The following is a 25,311-nucleotide window of genomic DNA, read 5'->3' on the forward strand; positions in this document are numbered from 1 at the left end:
TTGCATAAGGTCCATTATCCATGCCGCGAACTACTTCCAATGGCTCCAGGACCTTAGGCACATTTGTTCCTATCAGCAGTTTGACTCTTGAGTCAATTTCTGGCAGATGTATGTGTCTCAAGTGGGGCCATCTCAGAAGATCTCTTTGATGTGGAATGTTGTCTCGATTGACGGGCATGCTTTGTTGTGTGTACGTACTGGGCAACTGACAGAACTGCTCACCATCCAGACCTGCCACTTCTAGACCGGTGACCACGTAGCTGTTCACCACCTTTTCTTGACCCATAGTACGTAAAAGGATACAGGTCTTCTTTCCTGAGAGATTGAGCTTATGCATCAAATTCTCTGTACAAAACACAGCAGTGCTGCCTTGATCAAGGAAAGCATAAGTAATCACAGTCTTATTGCTTTTACTAGACTTAATGTGCACTGGCACTATGGGAAGCTTACATTCATGATCACCAGCCCCAGTTAGACCACTAGACACAAAAGCTTTATCCACTGCAGTACCTAGCTCTTGTTCGGTTTCAGGTTCTGTCTGCCTTCCCCTCGATGGAATATGAAGTAGTGTGGGGTGTCTTAAATCACACACTTGACAAGACAGGTGCTTTCTACAGTCCCTGCTGATGTGTCCTTTACATAAACAGGCAAAGCAAACACCATTTTCCATTAGGAACTTAATCTTTTCCCTGTGAGTCTTTCTCTTTAGCTGGTGGCATGACTCAAGTGTATGTTCAGCTTCACAATACAAACAGAATTTCGTTGGTAAGATACGTTCTGGTATATATTCCATTGTTTCTGTGTTAATGTCCCTAGTATTCATGGTTGTAGCAAAACTACTTCTGTTGGGTCTCTGTATGGGCATTGAGGCAGTTCTAGTTAGATTTTTACTTGGTGGAGTATCTTGAATATTCCCAAAAACAGGGTCTGTTAGAATTCGTACTTGTTTTTCAATGAAGTCTACGATGTCACTGAATGTAGCTCTTCCCTGACGTCTCTCCTGTATCTCACATGCAACGGTTCTCCAGCGATCCCTTAGCCTGTATGGCAGCTTTTTTATGATTGCAATCATATTCGCAGGCATGTCCAGTTCATACATATACTGCACGTCATTCATAATATTACAGGAACCTCTGAGGAAGAGACTGTAATCTTGTAGTACTTTGACATCATCTGGCTTAATTGGAGTCCAAGACAGAGCCTTCTCCATATATGCGGCCGCAATCCTTTGCTCATTGCCAAAATGTTTCCGTAGCAAGGCCTTCGCTTGAGCGTAGCCCTCCTCGGGCTCAACATGCAGGCAACTTCTCACAAGTGCTCTTGGGTGCCCTCTAGTGTATTGTTTGAGGAAGTACAAACAATCACCATAGTTATTAGACTTGCTTTCAACGCCACTCTCAAAGGCCCTCATAAAAGAGTGAAAATGCAATGGATCACCCTCGAAAACCTGTATATCTCTTTTAGGCAAAGATGACAGCTGCTGTTGTTGCATCAAGAGTTGTTATTTCATTCTGCTTCTTCATGACGTCAAAAACGTTACTTGGTTCAATATGAATGGAGGGTCCTTTAATGGTTTTCCCATGTTGAGAGTGAAGATTGGGCTTGCATGCACGGTCCTCTGAGGTAAAGTGCTGGATCTGAGTGTGAATGGCCAATCCCACCTTAGGTCTTGTGACAGGATCGCCACCGGTATCTAGCACAATCCTTTTAGGTAGTTCAATTGACTGAGGAATAAATGGGGCGGCATTAGCATTGAATTTCTTTGAATTTTCTTGAGCTTTGCTGAAGTATGAATTCATGCCATTTGATTGTTTCGTTGCAGTGCTTCTAGCACCAGTCAAGCTTGCAGAGCTCAACACACTCACTTTAGCCATATGTGCTGCAATGTTCTCATCCAGCTTAAGCTTCTCTTTACGTTTCCGTATTTGCTCTTCTTCCTCCTCCAGTGCATGTTTGTCCTGCATAAGGTTTTGTCGCGCCATTAATGCTGCCAGGTCAGCTTCAGCCTTAATGCGGGCAGAAGAGATGCTTGATACAGAAGAGTATGTAGAGGTTCTACTTGGAGCATTTGATATGCTGTCAGCTGGTTGTACAGTGTCTTGCGGATCTCCCTGCATTGCAAGGTCTTTTGCTGATAGCTGTGGATGACAAACATTCTCTTGGTTTTCCGACATGGTACATTGTGCCATCTCCTGAGATGAAGCTTTCATTCCAAAGTCGGGAAAATGTGCACAATTATTTTCAATGTTGGCGGCGCAATCATTTTCAACAGTCTTCATAGTCTGACCATTTTCAATAGAAACAGAGTTTGTTTCACCAAGGGGGACTTCAATTTCATTTAACCACTGTGTCACAGAACCTCTGAATGTATCGCTATATTTTATAATACTCGAGAACTAGTCATTTTGTGTGGCTTTTTGATCATGAGGTAACAACGGTAATAGTGCTTCATGTAACTCAAGGGCAGAATCATAATGTTGTAAAAGAGCATGCAGCCTGAAGTTCACCTGTTGTGCATTTGGATTTCGTTTCATTAGTTCTTTTGTAGCAGGAATCAAACTTTAGATTTTATTTACATGTGTTTTACGCTCCTTTTGAAGCCTTTCAATTTTGCCCATCAAAGCCTTTCCAGTGAGTTTGACTTCCCGTTTAGGTAAAGAGTCGAGGACATAATTTACGGTTTCGTTTTCGTCACTCATATTGTATAGCAGTTCAACAGTCAATAACCTAAGTTCAACAATTCATTATAGCCTTCTCAACGGTCAATGTATCCAATTTAGAGAAGTTTTCATGAGCAGCAGACAGCGTTCCCAAAGAGAACACGCTCCAAACAATCACAGCTGCGTTCTATCCAATTATGAATGCATGTGCACAGGCCTACCGGTCTGGAGTTCGCTTGGCGAAGTCTTCTGGCTTTCACGATCAGTCCGAGGTGATTCCAAGTGTCTTTGTTCAGTCACATCCACATCATGTCTGGCATTTGCTAGGCCAACGCGGATCCACTTTTTTGTTGACTAATGTAGCGACCTAGCCTGGCTGCCAGCCCAACTTCTCCCCGCCCAAAAATATTTGGTCGGGAAGTTGGGTCTGGAGGGTCTCGTATTGGGGACCAACTACAGAAAACCAGAATCTGGGCGAACCAATTAAATTGCCGGGCGGGCTTTATAGGATGATGGACAGATGATCAACAGTAACGTAATCACCCACGTCACAAAAGAGCGTTTAAGTTGAATTCGTTTTGAACAAACTACCGCTGGAGATCTGGGATGTTATGATTCTGCCATCGAGTCTGTTTTAGAAGACATCGACAGCGCATTAATTTTGAAAGAGGAACAGAGAGACGCAATCAAGGCATTTGTCAATGGAAAATATGTTTTTGCCGTCCTTCCTACGGTAAAAGTTTAATTTATCAGCTGGCCCCGATGGAGTTGTAATCCTAAACGGAGAACTTGTTCGTATATGCATTGCCCTTTATTGTTTCGCTCAAAAAGGTTGACCGTGTGAACAAGTACTCTCCCTACCCTTAAATTAATTTGACAACACCGGCAAAAATCGTTTGTATTCATTCTTCAAGCATACTTCAAGTCTGCTTGTAGTTTAGTTCTGTTGACAACAACTATGCGGTGCTTAACATACGTCACATACTCTGTTGCTCTGATTGGTTGTAGATCTATCCAATTGAGCGAAGAGGCATTTGTTTTCCAGGCTCGTTTGAAACACGCCCTGTAGTCAAAGCCCAACGGAGAGTTCTCAGACTCATATTCTGACTAGAATTATGAGTATGACAACGTCAGGCTAGTAGCGACCACCAGAATGTCGCTGAGAGGCTAAATAAGGGAGATTCACTTGAGTGACGCGCTGCCAACAATTTCAATGTCCGCTCTGGAAGTTACGTTCTTCTGTTTATTTATAGGCACAGACCAATTCAACCATGACATATGGCCGCTATACATGGTAAGTCGTTGTGGCCCATAACACGCTAGCATTCTGCTAACGAATGCTGATTGGTTAGTGAAGGACTGACTACGACCAGAGATCCCGCTTGATGGCATCCGAAGCAGAACCAGAATGTCAGAGCATTAGCAACATTAGCAACAACATTAGCAAGCCAAAACTATTTCTAGCATGTGTATTGACAGGGAGAGCCTAACCTGTCAGCTGTATTGTCGATGCCTCGAGAGAAAAGTAGTGTAACAAGAGCTTTCCGTCAAGCAGTAGCTCTGGTCGTACGTTGTGTATGACGTCAATGCCATTTTCAAAGGCTTTTTTAGAACAGAAAGGCGACTTTTAAAAAATCCAACACCCCGCGGTGTGTGTTTTTTTTGCCTCCCCTTTCGATTTCAGAATTCAAATTACTAGACAAAAAATTATATTCTGAGAAAAGTGGATTTTGAGGGGTATAGCTCCTTAGACCTCCATTCATTCTGCACTCGACCGTTAGCGCCCTCATATGGAACTTGAGTGGAACTGCAACCAGTTCAGAACCCGGAAGTTTCCCGAGAGTGGGAGTTCTCTCTTTATTAGACATTCTCTGCTTATAGGCTACATTAGCATCACCACTTTCTTCTCGCTCTCTCTCCCTTCCTCGCTCTGCCACACCCACCCTGTACGTGCTGTTCTTAAAGGAGCCGCACCATTTTACAACAATAGATTTGTGCGTATGCTCTGTTTGTGAATGACTTTTCGAGTTTCAGTCAAGTCATTTCAGTCAAGACATTCAGTTATTGATTTAACCCTTTTTTGCAATAAACATTTATTTGGTTCATCTTTGGTGGTATGGTTCTATCCAACATGCTTCCAACGTACTGAATTCTAACGGCCCCTCGGCCATGACCACAGTCCAGTATACCATAGATCAGTGCAAGTGTGGAAATGGATGTCATCCTTGCCTTTATTTTATTTTTAAACAATGCAGTATGAAAGTACCATCACTACGAAACAATCCAACACTTTTACCAAATAGGCACTTCTAACTCTAGTAGGGTCTCGAGATATGCCAGAGAGCATAGAGGATGGAACATCCAGGATGGAACTAATTAACTAGCCATAAGGGGATACATTAGTTTTTGTCCTTGAAAGTGCAGTGCTACTTTTGTACATTCTCAATAACAGCAGTAGGATTTTGATATAAACTGTCTTGAGTTAATAACCATCTGTGTCACTATAATAGATGCCTGTAAGTTCTGCTAGGTTCCGCTAGGGAGTCACAAGCCAATAACAATTCATCAGTTATGGTGTTGAGAATCCAGGGATTATTAAATCTAAGATACTATTTTGGAAATATATAGATGCTTGAACTAAAGTATTTTTTTATGATTGTGATAAAGATTTTTTTTATATGACCTTAGTTGACTGTACCACACTTTGGCAATGGCCTTATAGGGCATTTTGAAGCATCTATTGACGATGGCACACTTGGCACCAGGGTCGGACTGGGACTGAAAAACAGCCCGGGACACAGACCGGCCCGCCCCTCCACTTTCTCCCTCACTTTCTTTTTCCATACTTGTCTGTTTCTGCTTCTGCTATTTGATGTTGCAAAATAACAATAATCAGTTAACAATAATCAGTTAACTATATTCAATAATGACAATCAATTCAAACTAATTTCCATATAATACCCCTGTTAACAGACTGACTCTTGTGTCCAGTTTTAGTTCTGCACCAGTCATAGTCTCTCCACTGGACCCTGTCACCACAGCAGCCTCCATCTCTTTCCCTGTGTCACCTGTGCCTGCTTTAATACACAGAACAAAAAATCAATTGCAAGACAATTGCATTTCAGCCACATAGCACATTTATTATTTGAAGCCAGAAAACATGTTGTGCATATTTAGATGAGTGCCTTTTTCTCTTGGCCATTTCTTTTACTTCATTTAAAATGTATAGCCTATATATTGGCTAACAGTAATACCAAATGTATAATGTTTTAAGAAAAATTAAAACAACATGGTTTGGAATGATATTTGAATTTTCTAAATGTCGAAATTACAGCAGCTTACAGCTACTTGCACCTGGTACAGCCGCATCTTCGGGCTGCAAACTCTCTCCGTCTTTTGACGGCGTAAACATGTATTCTATACTTCTAAATTGTGCAGCATTTGCTTGCTGTGCCCGTTGTTATTCTCCGTTTCTTTTCCTTTCCATTTCTTTGCTAAAGAAACAAAATAGCTAAAATAGCTCCAACGAATTGGCTGTACCCGGAAAACTATTGATTTTTGACCAATCGTGATCTGTAAAATGGACGGACAAGTGCACCGTTGAAGTTTACACAGGGGAAATGCCCACCCCCACCCTTTGGATTTTGGATCGCTCCAGTTAAACAGTTGAATGGTATTAAGGCCGTCCTCAAAGTAATCGTAAACTATTAGGATTTTTTTTCTTGAATAGTGCCGTGGCCGTAGCGGCCGTTTGTTTGACCGGCCGTTCGGGAAATCTCCCGATGGCCAGTCCGACCCTGCTTGGCACACAACAGTAGTATAGCTTAATTGGAAAGGTTGTTACGAATTTGAAAGGCTAAACCAACAGCAACATGTCATATGTTTAAAGGTTTGGAACTGAATTAAGATGATCATGAGTTCGAGTAACTAAGTTAAAGTGTATAAGTATAAATACTTTCAATCACACCATTTTAAAGGTGGTCAGTCGTGTGCGCAAGTCAGGGGACCCTAGATTGAAACGTAGAGTGGGGCAAGTGAGGGAGGAAACACTACTGACTAGTGCCATGATGAAGTGATAGGATACTGTCCTATGTATCAGATTGATTAGCTACATGACCAAACTGCACCTTTATAGTAAAAGCTGTAGGTTTTATTTAAGCTGAGTCTAGTCATATCAACTGTATAACCTTCATGCACCTTTGCCATTTTTCTCATCAAGATGGGAAAATGAGCCCACCAAATCGACCAAGATGAGTAAGGCAAGTGACTGATGATGGTTTGGTTTGAGCTTGTGAGTTATTCAGGGCAAGGAGAGGGCCTTGGCCAGTCTAACCCAGAACCAGGCCTGAGTGCAGGGCCGGGTGTAGTCACACACAGTCAAGAATCGCAAAATGCTGGGAAACGGTTTCTTCATAGACTTGTATACCACAGGGATAAGTCGTTTGCTCCGAGCACCTATGAAGACATTTATTGGAAAGGTATAAACTACAATTAGTATTGATTTCATGTACTAATAATGTAATTACCATGCATTGACAAGCTTGGAATACCTAGACATAATAAACATGTAACGTATTGTTATATTTTAAAACGTATGTAATACAAACACATATAAAACGTATGCATGTGTTTTTGTATTCAAGTGTGCATTCTGTAATCTGGAGTGCAAGTGACAGTGTGATAAAGTCCTTACCGGGACAGAGGCTGAGGGCAAACTTAGTCTGGAAGTCACAGGCATCACTGTCCAGGTAGTTATCTGAGATCACAACCACCATCCTCTTACACCTACATTTCTCCAAAGTGACAAAACAAAAATGTAACCAACCAAGCTCAACATAATTAGAGACTCCCCCACCATGGCCTTATCTCATATCCCACCTCTTCTCAATCAATTCACTGGTGATGGTCCATACACAGCTTCCAGGGAGGACATCTCGGTCGAACACACACAGTTTCAGTTTGTGCTCAGTCTGCTCAAGCTGCTGAATCATCTCCTTTACAAATGTGAAGTCGCTTTGACAGTAGCAAATGAAGGCATCAAATAACTCGGGCATTCCTCCTGCAGCAGGGAACAATGAGCCAGTCAGGAAACTAAAAAAGTGTTTGGGAAAAACCACACTAACTGAATGATTCTTCAGTTTAATCACCAATTTGTGGTTCATTTTACCTACACATGACATTACAAAAGTGTATTATTGGTCCTGTTGTAGGAAGACAACAATATTGTCAGTTTCTCATGATCTCTACCCTTTTGTCTATTGAATTAATTAAATGGCACACTGACCGTCAGGGTCATCTTCCAGGGTGATTCTTGATCGCTCTGGGGTCCGTGGGACACAGCTATCCACCTCAGGCACCTGAAGTGGGGGCTCCTTCTGCCAGTTAAGGTATTTTCTGCAGTCCTCCTCTGCACACAACAGTAGCAGACACATTTAGCCATTTTATCTATACTGTAATGCAAGGAATCTCTGTGTGTGTGCAGGTTTTATAATGGGTTTTTAGTAGGGCTGTCAAAGTTAACGTGTTTATAACGCGTTAACGCAATCTAATTTTAACCAGACAAAAATAGTGCCGTTAACGCAAGTTTCTTTTTGACCCTGGGAATCACCTGTCATCACATGATTCCGACTGCAGACGGTAGCTGAATGATGGAGAGAGGGATTTTAGATGGGAAGTTCCACTTCAAAAAGTTGAACTCAGCCTAACAATCCATCTATGGATTGTCAGGCTGAGTTTAGTTATCACCGGAGTACTTCCAGCCTAAACTATCACATGCAAGCAAAGCACAAAGCTAGCAGCAGCGTTAGCAGCGTTAGCAGCATTAGCGGTAGCAGCATCAGCGTTCGCTCTGGTAATATATGGTAGACAACACTTGCAAAAGAATCGAGCAGCTGACTGACAAGATATAAACTGTATTGTTCATTATTAAGGTAAATCTGTGGTTGCTTAAGTATATGAAATATGTTTGAGTGAGATTTGAATATTATGGAGCAGGATATTGTAATAGGCTTTGAGACAACATGTCTTAAATGTATTTTATATACCAGAATAAGTCTAATTTTGTGGATGTTTATTATATGTTGGGGGGGGGTGTGCTTGCATCGGTTGCAGCTTGGGCAGTTTTCTTCATTTTTTTTTACTATATCACCTCCAAACTTATTGTTTAAACTAATATCAAACATCCAAGCATTTAGGGAATTTTCATGTGTACCAATTTTTTTAATTTTAAATAAGTATACACACTATTTATAAAGATTACATATATTTAAAAGCATAAAACATACATTTGTTGCTGCACATTTACTTCAAAGTACTAAGAGTGAAAGTGTAGAAACTCTATCTTCCCATTTCCCTTAGCGCAAGAGGTAAGCCTAATGATTATACGTGGCAGACACCGACACCTTGTTAAGAACGCGCGTGTGACATCATAACATTTCAGACTGTGGCTAGCTAGTTAGCTACAGTTAGCTGCACCTTTTGCCACAAAAGTTTAGATTCTGACTAAACAGGGAAACAGAACCTTTGCAGAGATACAAGCAACGCAATCGGGATCAAGACGAATATTTTGACACCGACACTGTCCATGTAGTGCAAAGATTGAGGGAAAATAATCCGCAATATTTCAATGATTGCTTTTCATTTTCCAATGAGGTACAGCGCCTTCAACAATGAGTAAGAGCTAACATCCGGTGCGCCTAGAAATGGCTGCGCCGACGAGAGCTCTGCGAAAACCTAGCTTTGTTTTGTTAGTGTTCGTAACTTGTTTTGTCAATGTTATATTGTCGTTAATTCAGTACGACCGGCAGACACTTCTGGGCATTAAGTTGTCACTTGGCAAGGATTATTTTACAAACTTCAATTCCACTTTTCGGAGTGCGAGCTCGGACTGCAGCTGGCCCTTTGTTGTTCCTCCGCTCTGTTTACCGGCGAGACGGAGGAAGAAGAAACAAGGCCGGCGTGCTGGAGTTCTTGTTCGAACTTGGTGCTTCAAACCTGCTTTTCCAACCATCTTACTTGCTACTGTTGGAGAAATTGAAGATGTAACACATTTATCCTGTATAAGAATGATTCTGTGTTCAGCATTCCTTGTGTGTAGAGAGAAGCCTACCCCCCAAATCTGAACTTTGGGTAACATGGGGCATATGTAAACAAGGTGACCTGGGCTGACCACTCTCTCTTACTGGAGAGGCCATAAAAGATGTCTGGCCTTATCTGTGTTGGGTGAATCATGTGGTCAAGCTTACAGGGGTCAAAAGACACACACACGCACACACTCAAACACACGCGCGCGCCAGGTCTATGCAAGGAGCCAATGAAGAAGAACCATGGAACATTTGCATGCCTTTGTTTTAACCAATGACTGTAAAGAGTGGGGCTGCTTAAATAGTTAGCTAGCACAATATGCTAGCAGACAAACTTTGTATTGCGATCAGACTTTGTCTCCTTGCTGGCAAGAATTAAACTATTGTACTTTCTTTGAATCCGACGACTCTGTGCATTACTTAAGAAATTATCCTAACAGCTACCGTTCAGTCCATCGACAACAAAATAGATGAACTTAACGCTCGTGTCAAATTCCAAAGGGACATCAGGAACTGCTGTGTACTAGCGTTCGTCGAGACCTGGCTGTCTCCGGAGATATCCAACACGGCTGTTACACTGTTGGGATTCACCATATACCACCAGGACAGAACAGCTGATTCAGGGAAGTGCAGGGGCGGAGGTGTCTGTGTTATGGTTAACTCTCTTTGGGCTACGGATGTAGCGGTACTAGCATCCCACTGCTCTACGGTCCTTGAGCTGCTAACTGTAAAAACCAGACCCTTCTATCTGCCTCGGGAATTCACTGCGGTCGTCATGAGTGCATTCTACATCCCCACAGGCAGACAAGGCCGCTGCTTTGGATGAACTGTATGGGATTATCAATGGTCTGGAAAATGTGCACCCAGAGGCAGCCTTCATTGTTGTTGGTGATTTCAACAGAGCCAACATGAAGAAAGTCCTGCCCAAGTACAATCAGCATATTGACTTCTTCACACGTGGAGACCAGATCCTTGACCATTGTTATACAACATTCAAGGGGCAGTTACAAACCTCTCCCTCGCCCTGCTTTTGGGAAGGCTGATCACACCTCCATTCTTCTCCTCCCCGCATATGAACAAAAGCTCAAACAGGTCAGACCGGTTGAGAGGTCAGTTCACCTATGGATTGACGAGTGTGTGGCGACCCTCCAGGACTGCTTTGACACCACTGACTGGCTGATGTTCAGGGACGCAGTAGATGGGGACATTAACGAATACTCAGACACTGTCTCAGCTACATCCAGCACTGCATTGATGACGTTGTCCCCAAGAAGGTTGTCCGGTCTTTCCCAAATCAGAAGCCCTGGGTTGATGGGACGGTCCGGGTCAAGCTGAGAGCCCGGTCTGTCGCCTTTACCTCTGGGGACCCTGATGAGTACAGAAAGGCCAGATACGAACTTCTGAAGGCCATCAAAGCAGCGAAAAGGGCTTACAGGACCAAGGTGGAGTCCAGCTACCATGGCTCTGACCCCAGGCGCATGTGGAGTGGACTTAAAGTCATTACAGACTTCAAAGGTAGAGGCTCCACTGAGACCCAGTCCTCTGTCCTACTGCCAGACGAGTTGAATTCCTTCTACGCTCGCTTTGAGAGGGACAGTGACCCCCCTGCAGTGGAGCTACCTGAAGGCCTAGCCAGTGGTGTGCCTACACTAACCGTAGCCGAGGTGAGGCTGTGCTTTAAGAAGATCAACCCTCGCAAGGCACCTGACCCAGACGGCATATCAGGTAGGGCCCTCAGGGGCTGCGCTGACCAGATGGCAGGGGTCTTCAGTGACATCTTCAACCTCTCCCTTAACCTGCCTGTACTCCCCACCTGCTTCAAGAGGACCACCATTATTCCTGTGCCCAAGAACACCAAGGTCACATGTCTGAACGACTATCGCCCGATAGCACTGACCTCTGTCATCATGAAGTGCTTCGAGCGGCTAGTCAAATCATTCATCTGCTCCTCGCTGCCCCCGACACTGGACCCTATGCATTTTGCATACAGGTCCAACAGGTCTACAGACGATGCCATCGCTCTGACTATGCACACTGCTCTGTCCCACCTGGACAAAGGGAATACGTATGTGAGGATGCTGTTCATTGACTACCGCTCAGCCTTCAACATCCCCTCCAGACTGGTCTCCAAGCTTGTGGACCTGGGACTAAGCACCTCCCTCTGCAAGTGGATCTTCCACTTCCTGACGGGGAGGCCACAGGTGGTGAGAATCGGTGACCGCACCTCATCCGTACTGATCACCAACACAGGCACCCCCCAGGGCTGTGTGCTCAGCCCTCTCCTGTTCTCCTTGTTCACTCACGACTGTGTGGCAACGCACTGCTCCAACCTCCTTGTTAAGTTTGCTGACGACACAACCATCGTGGTTGTGGTAGCCTCATCTCCGACAGTGACGAGTCAACCTACAGAGAGGAGGTTGACACCCTGACATCATGGTGCAAGGACAATAACCTCTCCCTCAACATCAGCAAGACCAAGGAGATGATTTTGGACTATAGGAGGCGGCAGGAGGAGGAGCATGCACCCCTACTCACCAACGGATCTGAAGTGGAGAAGGTCAGCTGCTTCAAGTTCCTCGGGGTGAACATCAGCAACGACCTCACCTGGTCTGTTCACACGGACAAGGTAGTCAAAGCGGCCCGTAAACGCCTTTTCTTCCTGAGGAGACTGAAGTTTGGTATGGACTCAGTCATCCTCACTAACTTTTACAGATGCACTATATAGAGCAATCTGACTGGGTGCATTACTGTGTGGTAAGGGAGTTGCACAGACAGGGACCGCAAGGCCCTACGAAGTGTGGTCCGTTCTGCTGAGTTCATCATCGGCAGGAAGCTCCCAGCCCTGCAGGACACCTACCAAACACGCTGCCTCAGGAAAGCTGGCAGGATTCTAAGAGACTGTTACCACCCTTCCTTCAGTCTCTTTACCCGGTTGCCTTCTGGCAGGCGTTACCGCAGCATCCGGTCGCGCACACGCAGACTGAACAACAGTTTCTACCCAAGGGCCATCAGGCTTCTGAATGGACATTGATATGGAAACTGATACACTTCACACTAGTCACTTTAAACACTTTAAGTCACTTTCAGCTACTGGCACACTCAGTAACATTGCACTACTGTACCTCACTGTACTTCGCCATCAGGCTCCTGTATGGTCATTGACTTAGTCACTGATTGTCCTCTTAGTTACTTACACAATGTCACTCTTAGCTGCTGGTTGCACTATCTGTAATTTTGCGCTATTGTACTGTACTCCACCTAGGTTAGAATAGGTTATAGGTTGAATAGATTATATGTGCATTTAGGGTTAGTATAGTGTATTATTTATTGTTATCTGTATATTTAGGAAGTTTTAGTATTAGGGTTAGTATGGTGGATTATGTATTGCTATCTCTATATTTAGGAAGTTTCACTTATTTAAGCTCAGCATAGGTGTTAATTATATTCTGTGTAAGTTATTTTATGCCAGGTGCTTGCATTGTCTTGTCTTAAGAATTTTAGTGCCCAGTCTGACCTTGTGTTGTTCTGTGTACCTGACAAATGAAAGACTTGAGACTTGAGCTATTCCATATGTCCAGTATGCCATCAAACATTTGTGCCCAGGGCTCTGTAACTTGATGATTTAGGCCTGCTCCTCTGTTGGTTGTCGGTGTCAAAACAAGCCGCAATGGGTATGGGTCAAGAAAACTATTCCTACCACTTAAGCCTACTTGGTCGGTTTCTTGAGGCATGAATATAATATAGAGAGCCACAAACCTTGTCGTTTGTCAGTGTTTAATGTATGTAAATGTGATACAGACAATAAACTACTATTTTACAACTCTGCATAGCACCCAAAAAATCATGTACACATATCCAACACCCCTAAGGGAGAACTGTACATGCAGCACTGTATGGTGAATCAGGCCTAAAATTATGACAACTGGCTCAACCATTGTGCATGTAATGACTTATTTAATTAACTAAATTAGATGTTTGTGTCTATTTAACAGAGAACAAATGTAATACATTTTGATAAACATGACATAAGCAATTGACAATGTACGAAACAGTACACAATTGTAGGCTATATAATAATTTGCATGAATGTAGTATATGGCGTGATGTTCTGACAGCCAATCACGTTGGACATGGGAAGTTTGGGTTCCGGGGTTGTGGCCTTAATACGAGTTGTAATCGATGGCTACTGTATTCTAAAAGTAAAGCGAATGATTTACCTCTAAGCCATTGTGTAGTCTTTTATGCGGCACGGAATACGATAATAAATGTACCAGAGCATTGGCAATTTGGTCAAAATAATGAGAAATTGCTTTTATGATGTGCATCAGTGACTAGATAATGTCGAGGTTGAACAAATTTAAGAATGTCAAGTGTGATCTGAAAAATGTCGGTAGGTACCAAAGCCATTGAAAAGGACTGTCATCACCAGCTGCATCACGGGCACTGTGCGCTATAAAAGATTCCAGGAATCTGGATGTGTGTCACTGTCTTCACCACAGACACTGTGCACAATCTATACTTCTAGGAGTCCTGGGGACCCACACCAAGACCCATTCAACATCGCACATAATACCCAAACTCAGATATTATAATTTATGTAATTTTTCAATCTGAATCTGAATGAATCTACAATAATCTATAGAGAGGAGGTTGATACCCTGACATCATGTTGTCAGGACAATAACCTCTCTCTCAACGTCAGCAAGACCAAGGAGTTGATTGTGGACTATAGGAGGTGGCAGGAGGAGGAGCATGCACCCCTTCACATCAACGGATCCAAAGTGGAAAACGTCAGCTGCTTCAGGTTCCTTGGGGTGAACATCAGCAATGACCTCACCTGGTAGGCTCACATGGACAAGGTGGTCAAAGCAGCCCGGAAACGCCTAGACTCAGTCATCCTCACTAACTTTTACAGATGCGCAATAGAGAGCATTCTGACTGGTTGCATCACAGTGTGGTATGGGAGCTGCACAGACAGGGACCGCAAGGCCCTACGTAGTGTGGTACAGTCTGCTGAGTTCATCATTGGCAGGAAGCTCCCAGTCCTACAGGACACCTACCACACACAATGCCTCAGGAAAGCAGGCAGGATCCTAACGGTGGGTGTCCACTACAGTGGCGCGGAGCGGCGCAGAGCGTCGGCTTCCAAATAATTTTCAATGAAACCGGGCGTTGACGCTCGCGTACGCTCCCACAATGCTCTACACGAGCGTCAACGCCCGGTTCAATTGAAAATGGATTGGAAGCCGCCGCTCCAGTGGACACGCACGGTAAGAGACTGTCACCACCCATCCTTCAGTCTCTTTATCCCGTTGCCTTCTGGCAGGCGCTACCGTAACATTCGGTCTCGCACTAGCAGACTGGACAATAGCTTCTATCCAAGGGTCATCAGGCTTATAAATGGACACTGATATGGACATTGATACATTTCTCACTAGCCACTTTACACACTATCACTTTCAGTTCATTATTGCACTAACTTACCCCACTTGTCTTCGGTTAGTATAGGTCTTGTCTTAGGTTAGTTAGGTCTATAAGGTTAGTATAGGTCATGTGTATTAGAGGTCTAGTATATTGTATTGTATATTGCATACTATTTTGTATATTTAGGAGGTTTATTATTATTTTATTTCTATTATATTTTAGCTTAGCATAGATGTAATCTATGTTCTTAGTACTTATGCCAGGTTGCTTGCGTTGTCTTGTCCCAAGAATTTCAGTTGCCAGTCTGACCTTATGTTGTTCTGTGCACCTGACATTAAAAAACTTTAACTTGAATCTTGCCAAATGTGCTCTTATGTTTATCTAGTTTTTGTGGAGGGGGTGGGAAACATGGTCCATATTTGACAGCAGTTTTGCCTGCATTCTGTCTCTAACCACCGCCTCCACAGAGGCAAGCCGGCACCCCAACACACCACAGCAAAAAAGACGGTGCTTGCAGACTAATAAAACATCTGGAAGCATCTTGTTGCAAACATTGAGGGTCTCCTCAAGAAGTAAAGCTGGCTCAGGCCCTTCTTGTGGACAGCAATGTTTGTGGACCACACTTATTGTCTAATTTGTATGATAAAATACTCGATGATCGATTTAGCTTTTCCTTTTGTAAACCCAACCTGCATACTAAAATAGGGACACTGGCTATATGAAAGAAAGATTGCCTGACCCATACAAATTCAAATTGACCATCAACGGTAGGCTACTCGGTGGCTGCAGTCGGCCAAATGTGATGCCTTTGCAAGACAAGAGAATATGTAAACACATTTTGGGCCTCTGCACGAACAAACTCTAGGCTATAAAACCTCTAAATAAACATTTGACAACACTGAAAACATAACTAGAATGTGATGCATAAAATGAGAAATAAATACAGATCAAACGGCATGATAAGTTGCTTAAAAATTTATTAACTATAAACTATAAAACTATAAACACAGTTTTTAACGGTAATCAAGGCCGTAATCATAATATCCACCCTGTATTCAAATCTGGTCAAAATGTCCCCCCCCCCCAATGTATTGATATAAAATATTAATGTGCTACCCTATGACAGGCAACCACGCACGCTGTCCGAAATTATCATAAAAAATTCAATTCGTCCCCCCCAATGTTGACCCCATGGCTACGGCCTTGATGGTAATTATTGAGTCTTCCTCACCTTCTGGTGTCACTGTCATTACAGTCCTTTTGGTGTAAATGAACGACTGTCTCAGACTACTGTCTGGGTGAAAATTCAGTGACAGAACGGGTTTGGCTGTTCGGGTCTCTGCCAATACAGCCCAACACTTAATAGCTGAAATAGCCACACTGATGTCCTTTCATTATTTTCCCCATTGATAACTAGCCAGCCACTTGCAGTTTGCTTGAGATCAGTTATAGCTAGCATACCGCAAGAAGACGTAGCTACGTAGCGGTGGCAGTGATTGTCTGCTTTGCAGGCGTTAGTCCTGTCGCGATAGTCAATATATTGACTTATCGCACGGTATATGTAAAGTAGTGAAATAATTTTTGGTGCTGCGATATATTGCAACTGATCTTTTTTATAATAAAAAAAATATGATTATATTAATTTTTACATAAGAACGAATGTCACCAACATTTTAGTCGATCCCGCTGCCTCAGTCATCTTGTCAGCTTTCTGTGTCGAAAGCGTAGACGGGACTAGCGTCTCCACACACACAGAGCGGACAACAACAAGTGAAGAAAAGGTGTGAACTCGCTGTGTTATAAAGTGTTCTGTTTCTTGACATCTACATCAAGTAAAAATTGACTTTGTTTCAAAGCTGCAATCTTCAGCTCCGGTGTTGGAAAATTTTGTCTTTAAGCCGAATGAGATGAGAGCCAATTAACGTGAACGAGCCAGTATTTCGACTTTGTTTAAAAACTGTGGAAACGAAAAGAGGCAACTAACCTAACATCTCACCTAGCAATCCATAACTATCCCACCCAGTTTTTCAACCTGTGAACAACAACTGCAGCTGGAGCTGGAAAGGGGTCTTCCATACAGTTTTGTTATAGATGCCTTGTTTCCGACAGTGCAAATATAAACGTGACAGCGCGAAATGGTGCACACTCACGGATAGCGTAACTCGCTATATAGCCAAAGAGATACAGCCATTAAACACAGTCGAAAAACCAGCATTTACAAACATGCTGCAAACTTTTGACAAAAACAGGGCTGCCAACTCTCCCGCATTGGCCTGAGACACATTTCAACCATTTCACATGCTCTTCCGCCACACCTTGCAGTCTATATCTCAAGCTGAGAAGGCAACACCAACCAAGTAGCCCTGTTAACGTAAACAATAAGGGATGGTGGAGTGAAGCGACATGGTCGCGCGAACAGCCGTGAAAACTTGCCTTGGGAGGGGCGGGGGGGCATTATGTAATCAGTGGCTTAAAATTGACTGAAAATTAAAAATGACGTGTGTGCAATAATATCGTTTATCGCAATTAATTTTGGTGCAATATACCGCACAATAAAAAGTAGTTATCGTGACAGCCCTAGCAGGCGTTGTAAAGAATTTATAATACATTACAGTACAATTCTAGAACTATAATCATTAGCTGTATCACGGGCATGGCACTATCTATAATTCCAGTTATTAATATTTGTGGCAACTTAATCACCAAATGCATCACGGGCACTGTGCACTATATGGCAACGGGAACAATGCTCATAAGACTTTATAAAGGATGCATGTATTAAAGTTATGTATTGTGCTTATTAAATGTATGTCTTATGAACTTAGAACTGTGCTCAGGCTTAAAACATTGTGTCTCACACAGGGTGTGGGAAACAGGCTGTATTTTGTGTTGTTATCTCTCCATTTCAGAAGCAACCTTGAATCCGGGCTGAGACAGCACCTGAGCAGGTGAGATGCGTGGGGAAGAACAAACTCCCTGACTCCCTCACCGCTCAGCCACCTGACTCTCATTACATATTGGAATAGACACAGAAATTAAAGTCCTTCAGTAGCGACGGCATTGATTGTCTGCTCTGCAGGCATAGCGACGTAGCTGTGGCAGTGATTGTCTACTTTGCAGACACGTCAAACAAGCCAATGCAATGTTTCCCCACACTGTGTCCCCACACGTGCAAAGTCGCCACCGTCACCCCCATTGGGAACCAATGATGAAAAGGCAGCGAAGACACGGACATTGTGTGCAAAGCTTGTCGGGCACCCCCCATGGCCATAGGCTACTACTTTTCAATCAAGTATTGCCAGGCAATACAACTTTTTCGCAGACCATATGGCATTCATTTCATTTAGAAGACCAAAGTAAACTGTAATGAAAACCACATTTTATGTAGGCGATAAATTAAACTTTAAACTTTTGAATGCGCTAGATGGCAGCGGCACATATAAGTCCAGGTGTCGACAAGCAAGTCGGAATTGAGGTTGGCTCAGAAAACATTATGAAACTAAAGAAAGTTTCTTAGTAATAGGGTTACCAAAAATATTTAGACTCAAACATAATAACAACATGTAGCGCCCCTCGTGCCTCATTTCTGAGCACAATGTCAATTAAACCACTGGTTGCCCTGAGTTCTTTTAACTATACTTCCTATTTATAATGAAATAGGTCCGTTAATTCAACAAAAATATATGTTGTTTAATATAAGCATGTCACTCGGTGGTAAATCTCAATACACACAAGTTATTATCTTCCTACCACAGTCACTTGAAAATAAAAGGGATAAAAGTCTGTCGATTGCTACCAAATGTTGATAGTGTGCGTTGCGCCATGCTGTGCAATCTCCCTCAGTCGATAGGCAACTTGTGGCGCGCCAGCCACCTCGTGGCGTGAAGAGTAAAAGTTAGTGGAGTAGCTCAGTGCCCAGAAGGAAAAAGAAAAGCTCCTTGAATTGGACTGTCCGTTGAATTTGGTTCCTTTCCAGTCCCAAGTCCAGTGAGCACGTGCAACCTGTTGCTGAGTTCTCTGTCCGACAGCCCGCACATTACAGGTTACAGTCACTCTTTATACATATAAAAAGTCGAGCAGAGCATCTTTCAAGAGATATGCAAATTCTGCTTTTAGCCAGCTCGTCCGATTATTTTTCTGATTTGTTTAAACTGGCAATCTGAGTGAGACTGCGTCCCCGTTACACTGTTTTGATGTTAGCCTCAGTCAGACTCGCTCACTGGCAGTGTGCACAATGTTGTATTTCACTCCATTATACACCAGAAACGTCAGGGAGGACTGCCTAATGTAGATACGAGCCTGATGAAGATAGTCAGCATCTCGGATTTCTTTAACCGAGCTTGTTTCATTCGTCATTTGCCTGAGAAAGCGACCTCTGTTAGCCAGGCTAGTTTAGCCCGGCTGGTTTAGCCCGATCACTTGGTCAAGCTATTTAAGGATATCGGCGCCAAGTGACTTTTGTGCATAGACAAGAGAAACGTAAATGTATTTGTCCAAAGGCCAAGAGCCTCAAAAAGTTAATATCAAGCCCTGCAATCCAGTGGCCAGAGATATATGATGACCTGATCGACACTCCAAGTGTAATAGACCGGGAATAGTTCGTCTTTTGCAACAGACATGCGCAGTTGAGCCTGCTTGACAGTTGTGTGACGTGGGGAGATAATTGGTCTATACCCATCCTGGACGCTCAGCGTCTCTGGGGGTGAATGGAAGAGTGGGCTGGCCTGGACGCAGTCTGTCGAAAGACTGCATTTCCTTTTGATTGAGAGCAATTTTGTACTATAAAACACGCCGAAGCTATTCAAGCTCAGTTTCATCACGGATTTTGCAATTGTAGTTGAAAGACAAACTGCGGCAACCTATTTCTTGAGAGTTCCTTGGCGAAATTGCTAGCCAATTTTCATCATAAATTGCATACAATTATACGTCACATTCCTTGTTTTAGTTTAACCTAATTCCCACATTTCCTTCAGGTTTAATATTTTTTCTTTAGTTCGTTCATTCATTCATACAGTAGGCTAGGCTAGTGTCGTAGGGGTGATCTAGCCAGTGAACTGAAAATGTATATGATGTAAACCGAAAATGAGCTTCCCTGATTTGACAGACCAGCAGCCGCCACTAGCCTACAAAAAATGTTTGCGAAAACATTTGTCTGGCATGCTGCCGCGCACTCGCATGAACTATGGATGTACATGCCAAGGCATGCTAAATTTGGGTCCCTTAATTGCAGTATAGGGTACTTCTGTATAGCGCATTGTGTTGTACACTTCTTGTATGCAAGCAAGCTTGGCAGAAAAGAAAGTGATATGAGTAATGAGTTGCCTGTGCCCCATTAGATCTTTATGTCTAGCAATGCCCCTGTTATTTGCATGAATATGATCAAGGGCGTGGCCACGTGGGGGCCAGGGGGGGGCCGTGGCCACCCTGCCGGCCCCCCCAACCTCAGGTAAAATTTTAAAAATACAAAAAAAACCTCCTGAACAGAAACGTGCTAAACACTTTTTATCAAGTCGTCTTATATTGTCATTTGTCATTTTTGTCACGCTACAACATAAACTTGTATATTAGTAGAAACAGCTACTTTTGTCTTCCAAGATGATGTCCCCATTCATTTCTATGAAAAGTGCTCAGTGGAAAAGTTATCGATCAGCTCAGGTAGGCTAAATCAGCGATTTGCTCATGTTCCCTTTTGTGCTCTTCCCCTGTTCGTATCCCCGAGCACTTTTCCAGGCAACTTTTCTTGACGTAAGCAAATAAATGGGCTGCTAGTTTACCCATTTGGGATGGGTTTCAAATTAAGCAAAAATCTTTTTAGAAAAATTAGGAAATGAAAAAGCTAGTAGTTTGAGCCAGATTTGAGAATGCAATACCACCTAACGCTACATCCACCGGGGCCGTTGCCTCGCGGCAGCCCCCATCAACAGCGCAAGACACAAACCAACGTGCCTGCATTCTTACAGCGCAGTAGCAGCTAACCACTGGATACCACTGTAACTAACAAGTGAGTAAGTTGGGGATACTTGAAAGGATTATTGAAATTATAAGATCATAAAGTTATCTTCACACTCAATTTAATGTGTAAGAATGTGTCGACATTGACGATTTGTGTCAGAGTGAGTTGAGTTAGGCTGCTGCTGTTATTTTTGCAAACTTGTAAGACTATCTCTGGCTAGCGGCTAGCTAGTTATCTTAAATTCATTCCCAGGTGTCATTAGTCATAGATAAACACACTGTTTCGGAGGACGACCTATTCAGGCAGCTAAAACTGACTAGTTAAGAATCAGCCAATACGGAGCGGCACTCCTCTCTGTGGCTCGTTGAGGACTGTTCTAGGTTTGGTGTTGGCAAAGTTAGAGGAGAGTGCTAGAACACTGTCGCTAGTTTACACTTGATATTGAAATAAAAGCATGGGGTGTTGAGCATAGAGGGCAACGTATGTAAACTTAGATGAGTTTGTTGTTCGATTTGCTAGAAATCATCACAACCGGAGAATACAGCTGCTGTAAACGGTTAAGTAACCAGCATCTGTTATACAGTTCTGGACCATAAACAGCCTCAACAATAAAGAAGACGAGCTAGTGATATTGTTCATCTTACATCTTTAGTTTTTCTACACTCAAGGAAAAACTAAAGATGTAAGATGAACAACAGACAGACACTCTCAGATATGTTCTCAAGAATAACAAATAGGCCTAAGCTAACAAACAAAAAAGACAATTATGTAAAATTATTTAGGCCACATGGATCCTCTCTCTCTCTCTCTCTCTCTCTCACATGCTACAGTTTACCCAAATAAATTATCGCCTAAAATGAAAATTCATATTGTGTCTTTGTCACTTGCACTAAAAACATCCCTGTCTCATGTTAAGGTCCCGAACCCCCTCACTTAATCATGACACATCGCACTTGCACATTATCTAAGCACCCATTCCAATAACATGGGATTATCAATAACACATCATTAGTTTCCATAAGACTAGATGAGCCGTTAAAAAACTGCTGCTCTGAGTGATGCAATGTGTGAGTTTTAGAATAGTAGTTTTTGACAATCATGTGCCACCCCAAATAAAAGACTGGCCAGAGCTGGCCCCCCCAGAAATAATGTCCTGGCTACGCCCCTGAATATGATCCATAATTACAGACAGCATACAATAAACACACAGTCGTAGTAGTATCCACCACTTGTCTGACGATAAAGTTTGGCAATACTTTTACAGTGGCGATGGCACCTCTGTGTGTGTGTATTTGAAATGGATCATGTCCCAATTTAGCCTGTTACTTTTTACTTCCTGATATCCTAAACACAATTTATTTCTAAACCGTGATTTTCTAAATTATGACAATCAACAGTAGGCCAAATTTAACCTACCGATTAAATGTCGAAGATCTTCAACCACATCTTTTCTGTCGGCTTCCTCAAGAATCGAAAGTAATTTTCCGACTTTTGCATCTGGACACCTTGCTTGCCAATCTTCCAATATTTTTCTTGTCGGATTCTGGGAGTCCTCATAATTTTTTATCTCTAAATAAGAAAAACCCATGATCTCCGCGATCGACATCCAATCCGCTGCGACAGTGTTTCTCGGATTTAAAAACAATCCTAATTTCTTTCTCACATTGACATTCAGTGCTATCAACGGAATATTCGACAGGTCGAAACTTAACTCCGTAACAGATGACATATTTGGAGAATTTCGTTTGTAATTAAACAAAAAGTAGTCACCACGTGTTCTATCTTAGGTCAAATATATTAAAAGTATAGGCCTATCACGTATTAAGAATAATGCAACTGGCTTATTTTACTCTTAAAATAAGGTACGCAGTCAAACCTTGGCAATCAGGAAATAAGAGTTTTCCACCAAATTGCGTCACATTGGCTACGTCTCATTTGATGAAATACCTCTCCTTTTCTCGACAACTACAATTCGATGCCTCCATAAAAATGTATATGCATGACGGCCTTTCTGCATTTAATAGTGATTGTTGTCAGAATACCGCAAAACTTGAGTGAAAGAACCTTCAAACTGTAAACAAGTATCACAATAAAGAGAGCGAATTACAGAGGAAGTATTTTATTTTCAAAAGCCGCACCCTCAAGCATAACTCAAGATCCAGTTAAAAATAATAATAATGCGAAGATATTTCACAGGGGAGTAATTAAATGTAGTCTATTGATGCACTGTGTATCCTTATAAATATCTTAAAAATGTATATAATTCCAAATTAGTCAAATTAAATTTGGCCATCCTATATTAATTTTTTTTACGTATATCTTAGTCTTTGGTGTCAAGTGTTGCTTCTCTTCTACCATGCCAAAATTGAGAACATCCTGCGGTGTGGAATTTCACCTGGTTTGGTAATCTCCATATTCAGATTACCTGGCTATTAGAGAGAGCCATGAAAATTACGGGAGTCAGACAGCACCCCACACTCCAGGCTTTTTTGATGTAACAATCATCAGACAGGCCCCAAAATTGTTTTGGCCCGCAGCCATGCCCTTCCCTGAGGACCAGCTTCTTCCCTCATGCTTTTGAGTCCCCCTGTCCACCAAAGCCCTAAATGGCAGGTCAGCCAGATGCTCTTCCCAGTAACGGGGTTGTGTTTACCCCATAACTGTACACATACAGTTTTTGATGATTTTATGTTGATGCTTAATTACTCCTGCCGCACATATTATGTACACCATTATGATGAATACAGGTGTGTCATGGGCAGTGTGCAATTGATTGGTCGATGGCAGTCTGTGCAAATATTGTAGGTATTTACTTCTCACAGGCAGTATAATGGGTGGGAATATCTAGTTAACAGCAGCAAGGCGAGCCACTCTACTGCGCAAGACCGGACAAACTGGTAGTTTAATGGCGCTGACCATAACTTGGTTTTGCTAGCTGATCATAACTCGGTTTTATGAGCGTCATTGTGCATCTGAGCACTTACAATAAAAGCGGTAAGCCATCTTTAACAATCTTTAATTATTCGTCTAGGCTACTTAATTATAGGTCTATGATACAAACTAACATGTCATAACAAGTCTACAATCCCAATTCCCAAAAAGTTGGGACGGTGTGTAAAATAAAATACAAAATAGAATACAATGATTTATAAATCTCATAAACCCATTATGTTATTCACAAAAGAACATATAAAACAAACAATGTTTAAACTGATGACATGTACAATTTTGAGGAAAAGATAAGGTAATTTTGAATTTGATGGCAGCAACACGTCTCAAAAAAGGTGGGACGGGGGTAATAAAAGGCTGGAAAAAGTAAGTGTTACTAAAAATAAACAGCTAGAGGAACATTTTGCAACTAATTAGGTTAATTTCAAACAAGTCAGTAACATGACTGGGTATAAAAAGAGTTATCTTACAGAGGCAGAGTCTCTCGGAAGTAAAGATGAGCAGAGGTTCACCAATTTGCAAAAACCTACATCTACATATTGTTGAACCATTTCAAAATAATGTTCCTCAATCTAAAATTGCAGACTTTGAATTTATCATCATCTACAGTACATAATATAATACAATTATTCTGAGAATCTGGAGAAATCTATGTGTAAGGGACAAGGGGGAAAATAAATTCTGCATGCCTGTGATCTGCAGGCACTCAGTCGGCACTGTATTAAAACAGGCATGATTCTGTAATGGAAATCATTGCATGGGCTCAGAAACACTGTTCCAGAACTCATTGTCTGTAAACACAGTTTGCTGTGCCATCCATAAATGCAGGTTAAAGCTCTATCATGCGAAGAAGAACCCATACGTGAACATGATCCAGAAACACTGCCATCTTCTCTGGGCTAAAGCTACATTTAAAATTGAGGCAAAGTGGTAAAACTGTTCAGACAAATTTAAATTAGGAATTATTTTTGGAAACCTTGGACGCTGCGTCCCCCGGACTAAAGAGGAGGGACCAACCGGCCTGTTATCAGCGCTCAGTTCAAAAGCCTGCATTTCTGATGGTATTGGGGTGCATTAGTGCCTATAGAAAGGTCAGTTTGCACATCTGGAAAGGCAACATCAATGCTGAAAGGTATATACAGGTTTTAGAGCAACATTTGTTTTGTTTAGTAGTTTAGGCAACATCTTTTTCAGGGAAGGCCTTGCATATTTTGGGAAGACAATGTTAAACCACATCCTGCAT

The 25,311-nt window shown here is 42.4% G+C and overlaps 1 protein-coding gene across 2 annotated transcripts; it reads right to left on the reverse strand.

The window, feature by feature from the left end:
- Positions 1–6,006: 6,006 nt before the first annotated feature.
- myd88 (MYD88 innate immune signal transduction adaptor) lies at positions 6,007–23,217 on the reverse strand. 2 transcript variants are annotated; one of them, XR_006956390.1, is made up of 5 exons: positions 22,536–23,217; positions 7,945–8,067; positions 7,539–7,719; positions 7,354–7,453; positions 6,007–7,115 (listed from the first exon to the last, which is right to left on the reverse strand). XR_006956390.1 is itself a non-coding variant. In XM_047024045.1 (5 exons), the coding sequence occupies exons 1-5, from the start codon at positions 22,846–22,848 to the stop codon at positions 6,961–6,963; spliced, it is 864 nt and encodes a 287-aa protein (XP_046880001.1). In that variant the 5' UTR covers positions 22,849–23,217; the 3' UTR covers positions 6,007–6,960. The 2 variants fall into 2 exon arrangements, 1 of the variants encoding a protein (XP_046880001.1); XM_047024045.1 differs by having other exon boundaries at positions 7,354–7,445.
- Positions 23,218–25,311: the final 2,094 nt, after the last annotated feature.

The sequence above is a fragment of the Hypomesus transpacificus genome, chromosome 8, assembly GCF_021917145.1.
Source record: "Hypomesus transpacificus isolate Combined female chromosome 8, fHypTra1, whole genome shotgun sequence".
NCBI lineage: Eukaryota > Metazoa > Chordata > Actinopteri > Osmeriformes > Osmeridae > Hypomesus > Hypomesus transpacificus.

Excerpts from the sequence above, each read along its gene's own strand:
- myd88 (XM_047024045.1), bottom strand. The coding sequence starts at position 22,848 with ATGTCATCTGTTACGGAGTTAAGTTTCGACCTGTCGAATATTCCGTTG. Across the intron at positions 8,068-22,535 it reads AGATCTTCGACATTTAATCG|AGGAGGACTGCAGAAAATAC; the intron begins GTAGGTTAAATT and ends TGTTGTGTGCAG. Across the intron at positions 7,720-7,944 it reads CCTGGAAGATGACCCTGACG|GAGGAATGCCCGAGTTATTT; the intron begins GTCAGTGTGCCA and ends TCCCTGCTGCAG.